Genomic DNA, 15,423 nt, shown 5'->3' on the forward strand with positions numbered 1-15,423 from the left:
TAATTCTGTATTGTTTCAGTTTGGTGTCTTTTCAGCTGTGCAGGCTGGTGTAGCTTGTAGTTATTAGGATTTGAAACAGAAAGTGATAAGTATAACATTTGAGATAGGACGGTGGCAGTTTGGATTAGAAAGCAAGTGCAGGTAGGTAATAGTTGAAATTAAGTGAAAGAAGCAGAGAACAGTAGTTAATGTGATATGTACAACACTTAAATGGTGGTGTATGGGAGTGAAAGAGTGGGTGCCAGGGAAATTAAATGCAGTCTGACGATGGCAGAGGATTAGATAGAGTGACAAGATCAGACAATTTGCTGGCTTAGGATGGTGTCAGCTGATACAGGACAAGGGTAACTAGTGGCCATTGGGAGTGGACTTGCACCCTGCAGTAAACTTAAATAAGCTCAGGGCAGTCAGGCAGCTGTGAAAAGACCTCACATTCATGCATGGGGTGGGCCTACAGTGCCTTCAGACTGTAAAGAATAGGAGGAGGGAATGGTGATGAAAAGGAAATGAGAAGGGTTGAAACGGACAGTACTTCCCAAGGAAATATGCACGAAGAAGTTGCATCAGCAAGACATGAAGATGTGTTGGCAGCAGGTGCAGCTTGCCCGAGGCATACTGCATGATTTTCAGAGAAGTGCAAGTGGCAGCAGGCTCAGGAAAACAGGCTGCAGTTTGTCAGCATGGTTTCAGCAGAGTGTTGAGGCAAGGTGAAGGGATGATCCAGACAGAAAATTTGCTTATGTTTAAGCACAAGTGTGGCCTGAGGCATTGCCGGGCCGTGATTAGAGGTTTTGGTGCCAACACGGGCAAAAAAGTTACGCATTTTAATTAATAACTAGTGCTGTCTTCTTAACACTTTGCTGTAGTTACATAAACTTTCTCCATGTTGTCATGCATGTGTCATTCCATCATTTCTTTTGACCTTGTTGTGCTGTATTAGTGGTTGCTAACAAGACCTTTTGTTACTCTGTGTTGCTTTGTTTGTTGCCGTATTGTATGTTTTCTCATGTCCTGTGATTCTTTGCAGCGATCATTTGTAACAGCGACTCAGACTCGCCGCAAGCAGCAGATGGAGCTCATCCACCGAGCACTTCAGGCTGAAGAAGAGAAGAAATGCAATGAGAGGGAAAACTTTCACATCTCCTCCGTTGCTGTCAATGTGCTTTCAGCCTATGAACCTGCTCTGTTCCATGCTGTTGATGAGCATGAAGAGGGTAAGCTGCACTATTACATTGATCCTCTGCCAGTTTTTACAGTCTTAAGAATATCTTTTCTGCTGTTATCACTGGCAGTATTAGCGTGTTTTCTGTGTCAATGACCACTGCATTTTGTATTTGTTTCTGTGTCCCGTTTTGTGTCCAGCCCATTTGAAAACATTTGGCCTTGAAGCTTTTTTGGTACATAGCTTGTGAAGTACTGAGCCACGTACGGTGGAAAAATTTAACTGCAGATGGGAACTGCTTTTATATGATGTGGAATTATGTTGTTGGAATTCTACACCTTGCTTGCAAATAGCTTGTAGTTGACTGCTCTTCTTTCTTTCCTTCTTTCTTTCCTTCATTCTTTTCTCCTTCCTTTCTCTTTTTTTCTTTGGTTTATTGCTTTCTATAGGAGATGAAGACCAGACAGCTGAACGGTTATCTGCTCATCCTATACAAGTGGCACACGCCTTGTTTCCATCGTGTCTGTGTTCAGCAGCAGTGTATATTATCAACCTGTTGAATGATGCTGAGGTCAGCTCTGATGGAGTTGCAGGTAGGTCACCCAGCTACTGCATGTGCATGTTATGTGCCATGTGATATACAAAAACCTGCAGTCAAAACTTCATGTGTGTCATTAGTGAAAAACCTAAATTTTGTTTGCCCTCTTCATGTGCAGACTTTGCATGGCGCTTGAATGTACATGTACACCCTTAAAGTTATGATTATATGCCTAAGTTGTGAGGAAATATCCCCCTCTCCCCTCCTCCTGCTTCCTTTATTGTCTGATGGTATATTTTATAGGAGGCTCCTAACTGCAGATGTGACTGTCATATTTGTACTGACTGGTATTTTAAGGGCAAGAAAATGAACTTCTAAAGCGCTAGCTATATTTTAATAAAATTTGATGGGTAAATTTGCACTGTCATTATGGGGCTCACGGCTGAATTTGATTATTCTGTAGCCATTCAGTCACTACATTTGCTTGGACAACAGCAAGACTTTAGACTGGGCTAGTTGGCATTCCATGTTAGTACAAATCACAGTTCACATTAGGACAAGGAATAGAAAAGACGAAAATAATACACTTTTACCAAGTCATTGGTCCTGCTTATGCTTGGACAGACTGTCATTATGAAATTAAGGAATGATGTACAATATTTATGCCCCAGATTGTTTGAATAGGGTCCATTGTACGTGACTAACTGTAAAGATTTTTTAATGTTGCTTTTTTCTTGCAAGAAAATTAAGCAATTGTTCAAATTGCACAACCCTTTCTTGCTTTACACTATGCCTTAAATATGTCTTTATTTTACTATAAAACAAGCTCCAATAAGAAAATCTGAGTCCACACTTGCATTTATGAATAAATAGTAGTCCACAAAACAGCCACAATTTAGATAAGTTTTGAGTAGTACAGAAACTATAGTACTTCTGAATTCGGACTGTGCAAGTACAGCTTGAAAATAGCAATTCCTCTTGTGAGGATCATCGTTAAGCGAACGAAAGTGGATTGCTGATTTTCAAAAGCTCTGATGTCAATAATATTTCATGAACATAAGCGTGAATAATACAAAAGCACAAAGTTCAGGATGTAATCACTCTATTTGGAATACCACTTTACTCAAATTTCTCTTAGTTTGTGTGTGTGTGTGTGTGTGGGGGGGGGGGGGGGTCCTGACTGCAGTGCATGCATTTTGCTGCTGTCCACAAAGTTGCAGTTTCACTTCATGGCTGTGGTAGTACGTTCAAATAGGGGCACAATGCAAAAAAGCTCACATGCTTAAATTGGGATGTTTGATCAATGCAATGCCCAGGGGGTCAAAATTTATCAGGAGCCCTTCCCTGTGCAATCTCTCACAGCCAAGGAAGTGCTTTGAGACGCTCTGTCAATGAAATTGAGCTTCAGATGTTGAATAATTTGCACATTCTTGCTGGTAGGTCCATATTTACAGTGTGGAAATTGAGCTTTCTGTAATCAAGTGAACGTGCTGACTAGTTGGTTGAACATTTTGAACTAGGGAACAGCACGAAAGACTAGAACGTAGAAGTGGCGCACAACAACCACGGAGGCACACAACAAAACAGCGCTGCATATGGTTGTGTGCCTCTGCTGCATTCTAGTCTTTTGCGCTGTTCCCTAGTTTCTGGAATCGTGCAGTGACTCCTTCTAATGTACTTGCTGGATAGAGCCATCGAGTTTATACATGGTGCATTTCTTGCAGTGTACGAAGTGGCCTACAAAGTGATTTGGAACTGCCTGGTGGAAGATACAGCACTGTTCCTGCGTCACTTCTTGGAGAGGCTGACCCGCGAGAAACCAGATTCTGTGATCCAAATTCTGCGACGTCTGCTGCGCTTTGTGCCTCGGCTACCAACACAAGCAGCACACACACTCTACAACTACCTGGTAACTGTGGAATACTGTTACACATTGGTCATGTTTCAAAAGTAGATGAATGTGACAGGTTGTTAATAGAATAATTAGCAGTGTAGTGAAGGTCAGTCAGGTCACGAATTTGCCACGAGTGGGAATTATCGCATTCTGATAATGTGCATAAAGTGCATAAATCTGCAATATCTCTTTGCTTTTAGCTTATTGCTACCTGCAACTTTTTTACTCCACACTGGTTTTTATGTTTGGAAAAGCTGCTATGTTGGTTTCTAGGTCATGCTTCTGCAGTGTCTCATTGCCTATCAAGGCAAAGAAATGTAGAGAATATAAAGATGAGAAAAGCTGGAGGTTAACCAGAAAAAAGAAGAAGCCTGATTAATTGCCCCACACTATAGAAAGAGGAGGAGGGTACAGAAAGCTGAGAGAAAGATCTATCGGGGTGAAACTAAATATTCTTAAATGCACGTCAACTCGAAGCCCTTCTTCAGCCTGAAACTCAACTTGACTTGCTGAAAATGTCACTGCTCTTCTGTAATGCCTCTCAGTGATCCGAGAGCTAAAATTTCTTTACCACAAGCTTTAAGTGTCAACTGGATTGGAGGGGGCTTCTCGACTAAGTATTCGTTGCAGGATGACTAGGAGTATGAAGCATAGTGCTTATTTTAGCTGAAACATGGTGCTTTCTCTCTCTAGGAAGTGTTGGAGAAAGGCTTGAAGTCCAGGGTTGTTCATGAATACTGGATGCTGACATGAAAAGCAACTGCCAGGCTAAACAACAGGACCACTGTCATTGCAGCAGTTGCAACTTGAGCACTTGTGCATGCAGTGAGGTTCCACAATTCATTTGCAGGTTGGCTACATTATGTTTTACATTCGAGCTCCTGTGGAAGGTGGAACAGAGCTGATTGCCAATGCTATTTCAATACTTTGGCTGGTAAGTACAGAGCTTTAGCATGCTAATATCCATGATCAATAAGGGCTGCAATAAATATATATACAATATTAGACATAAAATATTAGACAAAGTGATTGTTCAAAAAGAAGTATGTATCATGCAGATTCGTGAGCTTGCTGTACCTGTAATATTTTACTCTTATCATGCATGTTATACATTTGTAGTGTAGCTTTACTGAGTCATCACCCTGTAAATAATTCATTGCCTTTAGTATTATAGGAAAAGTGTAGACATTTAACACTGTGATAAGCTGTAAGGGTTATATGTGAACATTTAGTTTTACTTGTTGGTTATCAGCTTGTTGCTGTCACTGTTAACTTCTAAAAAGCCATCTGGCATGAATGAAGGTTGTAGCAACTTGTTTCATTATAAAGATTATCTATGTTTTTATTGTTATTTCTTTATGTTTTAGGGGCAGAAAATAGATATCTCTGCTAGAACTTCAAGCATATTAAGTCAGTGTTTAGTGTATCTACCAGACTGAATTGAGCAGTTGTAGGAGAGCTGAACTGGCATGATTTCAATTGTGTGGCATGCTGTATAAGGCTGGTAAAGGGTGTGTATCAGTTACCCAGATTATTCCGTCACTAAATGTCTCTCTGGCACTGTTATGTATGCTTGTAAAGAACCCTGGGATATGTGTTTCTAGTTCACTTACCTGATACCTATCACTATTGTTTTCAAGGTTGTACCCAGTGTTCATGGACTCTACTTGAAAGACCTCAAGCAAGTGCTGAGAAAAGAGCAGTGTGATGTGAGTTGGAATTTAATATGTATCTGCTGCTCCACACCACTCTACGTAGTAACTTCAGCCCAGAAGTCTCATGTTTCTTTTTCTTTCAGGCTACCTTATTGATCACGGCAAATGTTCCAAGTGCCAAGAAGATTATTGTGCATGGACCTGATGCAGGTGGCATTCCGTCACAATTTCCAATTCATGAGGTATCCAACATATGACTTGTTGTTTTGCGCACTTATATGTATGCTGCTCATTGGCAGAACATATGTCTGAAATGTGGCATTACTGTACTTGTACAGCTTGTAATTGCTATGGTTTTGACTTAAAGGTGAGCATTCTTCAGTGCTGTGCTTACATTAAAAATAATTGAAAGGAGAAAGTTGGCCTTGGTTTCCTTCTTCACTTTACCTGCTGTGGTGACACAGTGGCTGTAACATCCTACTGCTGTGCACCTTGTTTTGGGTTTGATTCTCTGTTCCGTGGTTGCGTTCTGATGGGGGCAGAATATAAAAATTCTCGTGCACTTATATTTAACATTAAAGAAACCTTGGGGGTCAAAATTAATCTGGGGCCCCTGACTATGCCGTTTCTCACAGCCCCGGTCTTGCTTTGGATCGATCGATCGATCGATCGATCGATCGATCGATCCATCGATCAATCAATCAATCAATCGATCAATCAATCAATCAATCAATCAATCAATCAATCAATCAATCAATCAATCAATCAATCAATCAATCAATCAATCAATCAATCAATCAATCAATCAATCAATCAATCAATCAATCAATCAATCAATCAATCAATCAATCAATCAATCAATCAATCAATCAATCAATCAATCAATCAATCAATCAATCAATCAATCAATCAATCAATCAATCAATCAATCAATCAATCAATCAATCAATCAATCAATCAATCAATCAATCAATCAATCAATCAATCAATCAATCAATCAATCAATCAATCAATCAATCAATCAATCAATCAATCAATCAATCAATCAATCAATCAATCAATCAATCAATCAATCAATCAATCAATCAATCAATCAATCAATCAATCAATCAATCAATCAATCAATCAATCAATCAATCAATCAATCAATCAATCAATCAATCAATCAATCAATCAATCAATCAATCAATCAATCAATCAATCAATCAATCAATCAATCAATCAATCAATCAATCAATCAATCAATCAATCAATCAATCAATCAATCAATCAATCAATCAATCAATCAATCAATCAATCAATCAATCAATCTTATTACAAAAACAATTATCAATTCTTATGTTATGGTTGCATTGTGTGTCTGCCATTGTGTCATAGCATACTTTACAAGGTATATGAACAGTGCACAAACAGACGCAGAAAATCTACCACACGGGTGCTGGTCTGGTGTCTCCCTTGTCTGTGTCCTCATTTTCGTTGCTATTTCCATGTCTTCTACGATGGACCAAGAAGGACCAAGTAGAAGAACATTCTACTGAGAAATAAAATAACAGCTTCCTTCCTGTTGTAGCTGTTACAGAGAGGTCCGTTAAGTTAGTGTACTTTCAAGTACTGCACAACAGCATTTATGTGTATGTGTGACTGCCATTTGTTCGTTCTTATATTGTGAGCACGTCCGAATTGTACTCACACTTGTCTTCCTCTGGACTGTACTCACGCTTGTCTTTCGTTTCCTTTCCTTTTTTTTATTCTAGGACACCCAGTTTCTTCATATTCTTCAAGACAGTCTTGATTTTTTTGGTATTGAAGAGAATCAGCATAACTGCTACTTCCTTGTTGATACAAAGACAAGTATGTGGGCATCAATTCAATTTAGATTTATGTATGGTCACTCTGTCTGGATCTTCTGTATTTATTGCATTTGAACTTGTGTTGGCTTTAACAGTGTAATCCAGTAGCAGAAAATTGCATTCAGATAAATAATGGCTGCAAGTCTTCTCCAAGACCGTTATACTGTGGAGCATGAAATTAAGGGGTCAAGATTAATGCATAACCCTTGCCATATTGCCAAGCAACCACAGAATAAGTAAAATAGTTTCGCTGCTTTGATTTTGTGAGCAGAACAGCTGTCATTTACACGATTTGCTTTCTTTTTGTCCTGCAGACCAGATGCACAATCCAAGTGCATTTGTCCGAGACTTCTATTTCTTCAAGCGGTCCCAGTATCCTCAGTTATCATTGGTGAAAATGGACCCTGATGAAGCTTTTGAAGCAGGGCAGCAGGAGGCGTTCTATCTGCATTTCATCGAAGTTGGGAAGGTAGCACATCTTCCATTTCATTATTTGCCAGGCACATTTTGTGTGTCATGCACTTAATACTATGACCCTTGAAAGATGAATATCATCAGCCGTCAGGCCAGCAAATGGATCATGATCTATTTTTGGAAATTGGCCAGTTGTGAAAATGTCAGAAGCCTCATTTGAATATAGGTCCCTAAATATTCTGTGCTAGTGTTGGGGGGTCTCAAGCAGTCTGGGACACAGTACACTAATTAAAACAAACAAAAGGGCATTTATTGTACCTTACATACAATAAGGAAGCTAGCCGAAATACAACAATGTAACCCGCTTATGAAATGCACTGAGAAATTGACGAATTCCTACTCATGACATAGAGATATCGAGGGAATATGTTCGCCCCGTGCTGGACACACAGCCTAAGTCGTTCATGAGTGAAGTCTCACGAACAGAGGCAGATGCGAGTAAATGGGAAGGCATCTGTGGGATGGTCCCTTGAAGTTGAGCGCACGCGACAAGGTCCCGCAGCCAAAGAGGAGGAAACTAGTTCCTCTTGCGCCCAAGTATCCACGCCATCAGATGGTGCTAGCACTGAACACTCGTGCCATCTCTCACATTACTGCACAACCACACCAACTTTCTTCACGCCATGTGCTATGTGAGGAAACAGAATTCCAAGAGGTGTGAGAGCCATGCGAAGAAAACATCATAGGATGTGAGAGAGTCGAGCATGCCCACATGTGTCATATAAGGTTGCTTTGGCTTCTTTCTCTGTAAACTGGATTGTAATGCACATTCTTTTCAAACATTCTTGTTCTTGTCATACTTTGCGTTGTATTTCGTGTGGAAAAGCAGTCGCAACGAATGGAATGAATAGCTCGATGACATAAGGCTTTCATGCACTCCTGTATCTTCACAAAGGCCAGCAAAGGCTATAGGCGTGCATTTCGGTGAGGATAATACACCCTTTTCCTAATTCAGAAGTGCGCTTCTCTGCATTGCATACTTTCCCAAATAATTGCGGTACCGGTTATGCTGCGCACGCTGAGACTTATCTTGTGCGCCATTCATCACAAAAGCCATGTTTACATTTTTGACGTAAGCAAACCGTGCGTGTGCCTCCTGATAGAAGAAATGGATAAGGCGCCATTAGCTTAGCGAACGGCCTTGCAGGCAAGCTAGCTTTGCATTTATGAAAATGGTCCGTTGCTTAGGAAATAACATTTCAGAAGGCATGAAGTGGAATTTTGCTTCAGATAGCTGTTTTTCTTCTATTAACTACATGTTGTCCAAGCATGTTTAAGACCCCCAAAAATGTTGTCATATGATGTTTCATTAGAAAATGTGCTACGTGTATGTTTATGATTAAAATTACAATATTTATGAGTACTGGCCATTTTTTTTTCTGCTGTGTTATCTCATTTATACAGTTTTTTTTTCTTTCTCTTGCACAACATTGTTTGGCATCCGTGAACATTGTTGACAAAATAATTTATTTGGTAGTAGCATAAATAAAGCAGTGATTTAGGCAGCAGGATGATTTTTTGCATTCATATTTATAAATCAAAAGAGTCCGCAAATATCGTATTGCACATCTTGCAAAGCAAGCACCAATAAGCTTAATTTATGTCCTGGGCTCCTGAGTGCATACAACCATAATATTTCTAAACGCTTGTTGTTTGCAATGCTTTAGTTTGTTCCTCCTGAATTTTGGCAGGAGTTCTTCACACATCAGTAATATTGTCCATCATTTTACTGTGCCAGGTCCTGATGAGTCTGGCCATTCTACGAACCAGCCATCAGCTTGCTCCCAGAGTTCTATTTCTACATGATGAGCTGACCAAGTTACCATCATTTCCCCGCAAAGCTCTTGAGGCTGACTTTGAGCTCTACACCGGCAAGTCTGGAAAAGTAAGTCAGTAAATGCTGAGCCAAAGCGTATAATCTGAGCCACAGTGGTTCAGGCAACACATGGTGCAGGGTGCACATGCATGATAGGCCGACAGCTTTGACTATGCTGGCTATGCATTGTTCAGTTTATATGGTCTCAGTGTTAACTTTTCGACTGGATGATCAGTATTGTCGACCCCATAAAGGTGTCCAAAAAAATGTGCATTCTTACGTGTCAAGAGTTGTATCTTTCATTATCACTTAGACCTGCAGGCTTAGCGTGACAGTTGTGATTCATAACTATACCCATGAGCAAAGGTATATGGACCGCAGGGTTGCCAAAAAAACAGAATTTCTTTGTAATTAACATGCATTAACAAAAACTGATGAGTGCACTAGAGAATTCGGACTGCCAAGTTTCGATTGCAGTCTTCAATTTCAAATTCCATTAACTGAAAGAGCAGAAAATGAGTTTTATTGTGCATTTTTTCGTCCATATACTTTTGCTCACGTGTGTACGTGAGCATAGCATGCAGAATTGCATTTTTATTCTGTGCATCAGTGCAAAGTTTCAAAGGGTGCAAAGATTTTGGAATGATTAGTAATATATATGTCTCCACAGAAGTTGCTCATTGCTCAAAGGAGACCACCAGTGCTATGATATTGCCACATCCAATATGTGGCACGTAGAGAAAAACGAAGATGTCGCGCATTGCAGAAGAGAAGACGAAGTCCCTGCCCAATCGTTTTTAAGTTTGCATAATTAAAGTGTCCTGCCCTGTTTTCCCAGTTCCTGCTGCTTGTGAATCGTGACAATATGTGATCAGATACTTTTACTTTTCTCATCTCCTATGCCCAGTAAAGTTATGGCATGGCAGTGTTAATAGGGAGTTTTAGAAATGGCACACACAAAAGTGTGTTTGCGTACCCCAAGTCCAACCTCCTGTTTGCATTCTTTCGTGCTCCTTTTGTGTTTTTTTAATACCTTTTTGCATTCTTTTGTATGTTCGGCGGTTGGTGTCCCCTAACTGTAGCATACAACTGTAGCAGACAGCATGGTATACAAACAGTGAAATCAGCTGTATACCTTCAGCGCATATCATGCTTAATGTTTCGTAATTACTTCATGTTGTTGTTTCACTGTTCTCTTAATGTGCTTGTGTGTCTTGCTTACATATGCCACTAAATTTTGCTGCACACAGTTTTTATGCGAAGCATACTAGCCGCACAACCACGCTCTTCCTTGCTGCGCCGCGCGCGGCCGCGTAGCTACCATATGACGTCACAACAGCTGCAAAAGCGGAGGCTCAACTCGTGCGCTCGCTTGCAGCCGCGTAGCTACACAGCCGGGTCTCAGCTCGTGCGCTCGCCTGCGGTCGCACAGATGGTACTGCGGCCTAACTCCCGCTCCTCCCGCTAGGGCACTGACGTCACAACAGCTGCAAGCCGGGCTCAACTCTTGCAAGATGGGCTGGGTGGGAATCGAACCAGGGTCTCCGGAGTGTGAGACGGAGACGCTACCACTGAGCCACGAGTACGATGCTTCAAAGCGGTACAAAAGCGCCTCTAGTGAATGCGGTGTTGCCTTAGAAACGAGCTGTTTCTAAGGCTCAGGCGTACGTCGCTTGCTCAGGCGCACATTTCGTTGCCGCGCCGAACACTGCATTGCTCGACGCTCACCACGTCCAATGCGGGGCGGGTAGTCGCTGCGCCGTAGCCCATTGTCTTACACCCCTTGGCGGGTCGACGGGAACGCTGTCGCGTTCCACTCTTGAAGGCGAAGCAGAGTAACGCATGAGTTGTTTCTTCGTCTAGCCGAACCAAATATAGCCAAGCAACAGCAGTTCACCAGGCTAAACAGTGGTTCAACAACTAAAATAAAGGCTAGTATGCTTCGCATCCTGGGCTTAACCTTAGCTAAGCCACAGCCATTTTTTTTTTTTTACTATCGCATTGTTAAAAAAAATATTGCATGCTTTTCTTTCCAGGAACTTTTAGGGATGGACACATTGCACAAAATGGTGTGGGTCAAAGTAAGTTTCTCAAAAGTATTTACCTATTAGAGCATCTGGTAGGTAAAATTATGGCTTCTATCTGGCTCTGTCAGTTTTTGGCAGACAGAATGGTTATTATCATAACATTATAATTATTATGGACAGGTATACAACTGTATTTTTGAACCCTTGCATTGCAGCTGGGCTGCAAAACATGTAGGCTTAACAATACATGATGCTCTGTGAAGACTACTTCCACTCCAACAAAAACAGTAACAAGTCACGACAGTGCTAAATAAGCATTTAACAGTAACCTGACATGTATACAAAAACCAGTGTGGTTTTATTCTTTCAGTTAATGGCCCGAATGTTTGAAGCCATGGCTGGATTTTTTGCCCATTCATCAGACATCCATTTGTTTCTGAATGTTGTGAATGGAGCTCTCGTTCTACACCCTGAAGATGCCAGCATTCTGCGTCTCTGTATGGCTACCTACATCAATGCTGCGCACCAATTCAGGAACATCTTTGCTTCTAATGGGTGAGCCATTCTACCTTGTTATGCAAGGCTGCAGTTTGGCTTCCATGGGTAGCCAAACTGCAGCCTGTGAGCCACATGTGGTTCTTCTCAGGTCTACTTGCAGCTTGTGGTCAGCTACTTGGTCAGGCAGTCACTGTCTTCCCCGATCAAAATGAGCAGTATTATGGTAGCTTTTGTTGATCGAAGTAGGAAGTTTGCACAAGCTTGTGCATCTACACTGTAACCTCGTTAAACAGTAGTTGACTGGAGCTCGGAAAAAGTATGTACTAAATGGTAGTACTGCTTAACCGAAATAGCATGAGATCATCCATTTACCTCTCAAAAACGGAACTCAGAGAGAGTGTGATGAAAGGCCAAAAATATGCAGTATTTATTCACTTCGCGCGACAAAAGTGTGTTGTTTTCATTTGATGCCGGGGTGGCCTAGCAGCAATGATAGCGGCCTCGAACTTACTGAAGCTGCCAGCCAGCTTTTCAGCCAGCCCTCTCTTCTCGGCAAACACTCGCATTACAGATTCCTTGTTGGCGTTGCATATTCTTTGTGCACGGGTGCGGTAGCACTACAGAAGTTGCGGGGCACCTTTTTCATTGCGGGGTGCTGTTCTCGTCGTGATGATTGCATTCATGAGGCTGATGTAACATGCAGCTTCTGCCACTGTCGGAACTGAATCACCCGTGCTGTCGCTTTCTGTGTCGTCCTCATCACTGTCGTTAGGCGACACTTTGGCAACAGAGGCAACGATAGCAAAAGTCAAACCTCATAGCCCACATATTTTCGCAGTCGCAGCAGCGCTGCCGAGCAGCTTCTTCGCATTCCAAATGCCACACAGTGTAGTCAACGGTAGATCCCTATCGCGTGCCAGCGCCGAGTTCTTCGTGTCATGTTCTGTAGCACAAACAATTTCCAATTTTTCTTCCATGCTGAGCACCCAGTGTTTTTTTATTCGAGCTTCGGCACGTCGCGAGTCTTTGCCATGACCTCGTGGTCCTTCCTGGAATGATGCCGAAATTATGTTGATGTTGATGTGGCTTCACGCACAAACGCACAGGGCACTTGGAGGCCGTTGCTCCGATCTCTGAGGCTTGTTGTTCTGACAGGCCACCCGATGGGGATGACGCACCGCCATGATTGCACGACGAAAAGTGGAAACGCTACGTGTTAACCAATACGTACGCAATAAGCTAGTACGCTTTATGCACATACAAAACGCATCATGTTCAATGGCTGCTGAGTTGGGGTTTGACTTTACTACTTTTAAAATGAAAGTACTGTTTAAGTGGGTACGGTTTAACGAGGTTTTATTGTACTACCTTCAGAAAGTAGACAAGTATTTCTTTGCAGGGAGAACCAGACCTTAAGAGGCAGCCACTGAGTTAAGGTCTGAAACTTCCATTTTTTGCTGAAGCTCTTGAGCGACGTGATGAAGTGAATTCTATTGTGGCACTTTAATTATGTCTGTCTGGCCACTTGTGATATAATGCAGCCGAACATCACTGTAACAAAGTGACCTCTGACATTATACCTTCATTATATCCTATACAGTGGAACCCCGATTGTACAACTTTCTCGGGACAGCGGAAAAACGTCGTAAAATGCGGGCGTCGTAAAATCCGAACATAAATTATGCCTGTAAATATACTACTTATTTCGCACGACGAATTTACGAGAAACTTCAATGTAATCTGCTAACATACTCTGCAGGGCTTGGAAACTGAAATTACCAAAAAAGTAAATGCGAAAAGAATTAATGCTGCAGTACAGGTACCAATCACGCTCTATTCAAACGAACCTTTACAGCACTCCACTGCCCACTGCCGCGATTCCCGTCAGCCTGCGCAAACTTTAAAAAAGTCGATAAGTTTCTTTCGGACCTTGTTTGATCCGTGAACCAAGAGCTTTCGCTCGAGTTGGGCAACGTGCAAAAGGAGGTCCTCTACAGTGTCGTGTGAACAGATGAAGTTCCGAATGGCGTCTATGTGCCATAGCACCTCGGCGAACATGGTAGGCACAGGCACGGTATCTGTGGCATCGTCGTTGTCCTTATTCGATGTCGCAGTGGTGTCGGCACTAGGTAAAGCCTCCTCGATGGCGTCATCCAGCGATGCCTCGCCACAGATCGCAACGTTGTCGTCCGCCTCCACTTACTCGGTGAAGGTTGTGGTGACGTTTAAACCCTCGAAATCCTTGTCGGCGAAGCCTGTATCGGCCTCGAGCGGTGCCGAAGTTGTTGCATCCCCAGCAGAGCAGGCGGTCTCTCGCTTAAAGCCACAATGCTTGAACGAGTTAGCGATTGTGCTTCGCGGCACTGCGTTCCACGAACTGGCAATAAAATGCATGGCATCGAGCACAGTGATCTTTTTTTTCTGACTCGCTGCGCTCCATAGCTGCCAGCCGACGCTGCACTAACCGCTTCTGGTACTCTTGCTTGACGCACTTAACGATGCCGGTATCCAGCGGCTGCAGCCAGCTTGTGCAGTTGGGCGGAAAACAAAACAACCTTTATGTTCCTCAGGCTGGACATATCGGGTGGGTGTCACGGTGCATTGTCCACGAAAAGCAATATTTTTCTTGCCTTAGCACCCATTTTGTTATCCAACTGCTGCAAAAAATTGCTGAAGAGCAAAGACGTCATCCACGCCTTTTTGTTGGAGTTGTAGCTGCACAGCAGCATCTTCAAGTTCTTAAAACACCGTGGCTTTGCAAACTTTTCAACAACGAGCATGGGCAGCCTCTCGGAACCGTCGTTAGCACAGAATAGTGCCTTCGCACGCTCTTTGCTACGCTTGCTGCCATGACAGCTGTCACCCTCATACGCAAGGGTTTGCTCGGACTGCATATGGTAAAAAATACCACTCTCATTGGCATCGAAAACGTCGCAGGGCTTGTATGCAGCAATCATCTCTGGCAGCGACTCCATCCACTCGTTCACCGTCGAAATATCCATGGAAGTGCTTTCTCCGCAGGAGTGGCTGTACACAATCCTGTTTTGTTCTTTAAAGCGATCCAGCCACCCGTTCGATGCCTGAAAGTTGTCTATGCCCAGGCGCAATGCCACAAGGTCCGCCTCTTCATTTAGGACGACGGCGTCAATGTTGATTGCAGAGCTCTGTGCTTGATGCAGCCACTTGACGAGAACTTTTTCTAACTTCTCATGCTGTCCTTCTTTTGCCGCTTTCCGCTTAGCCCGAACTTGTTGGCATTCTGCAATATCGCCGCTTTGTTTGCCAGGATCGTCTTAAGTGAAGATTCGGGTATCTTAAGGTCCCTGGCAATGCTGGCTTTCATGGCTCCATGCCGCTTTTCCGCTTCCTCGATAATATTCAGCTTATTGCCGAGTGACAGAACTGTCCACTTTCAGGACATCGTGCGTCGTGTTGCTACACGCAACTCAAAACCTTCGCTGAACGCTGGTCACTAGGATTACGACGAAGAACATGTGCGATAAACCTAG

General features: G+C 42.6%; 1 protein-coding gene across 1 annotated transcript in view; it reads left to right on the plus strand.

Moving 5' to 3' along the window:
• unc80 (unc80, NALCN channel complex subunit) overlaps window positions 1-15,423 on the plus strand; it is a 209,674-nt gene that overhangs the window by 132,902 nt on the left and 61,349 nt on the right. Inside the window, exons 34-44 of the mRNA XM_050189428.3 lie at window positions 1,028-1,214; window positions 1,612-1,755; window positions 3,425-3,609; window positions 4,445-4,528; window positions 5,235-5,303; window positions 5,393-5,491; window positions 7,004-7,100; window positions 7,414-7,568; window positions 9,312-9,458; window positions 11,426-11,470; window positions 11,787-11,971. Of these exons, the coding sequence (XP_050045385.1) occupies window positions 1,028-1,214; window positions 1,612-1,755; window positions 3,425-3,609; window positions 4,445-4,528; window positions 5,235-5,303; window positions 5,393-5,491; window positions 7,004-7,100; window positions 7,414-7,568; window positions 9,312-9,458; window positions 11,426-11,470; window positions 11,787-11,971 (1,397 nt within the window). The remainder of the gene's footprint in view (window positions 1-1,027; window positions 1,215-1,611; window positions 1,756-3,424; window positions 3,610-4,444; window positions 4,529-5,234; window positions 5,304-5,392; window positions 5,492-7,003; window positions 7,101-7,413; window positions 7,569-9,311; window positions 9,459-11,425; window positions 11,471-11,786; window positions 11,972-15,423) is intronic.

Source organism: Dermacentor andersoni, chromosome 2, assembly GCF_023375885.2.
Source record: "Dermacentor andersoni chromosome 2, qqDerAnde1_hic_scaffold, whole genome shotgun sequence".
Lineage (NCBI taxonomy): Eukaryota > Metazoa > Arthropoda > Arachnida > Ixodida > Ixodidae > Dermacentor > Dermacentor andersoni.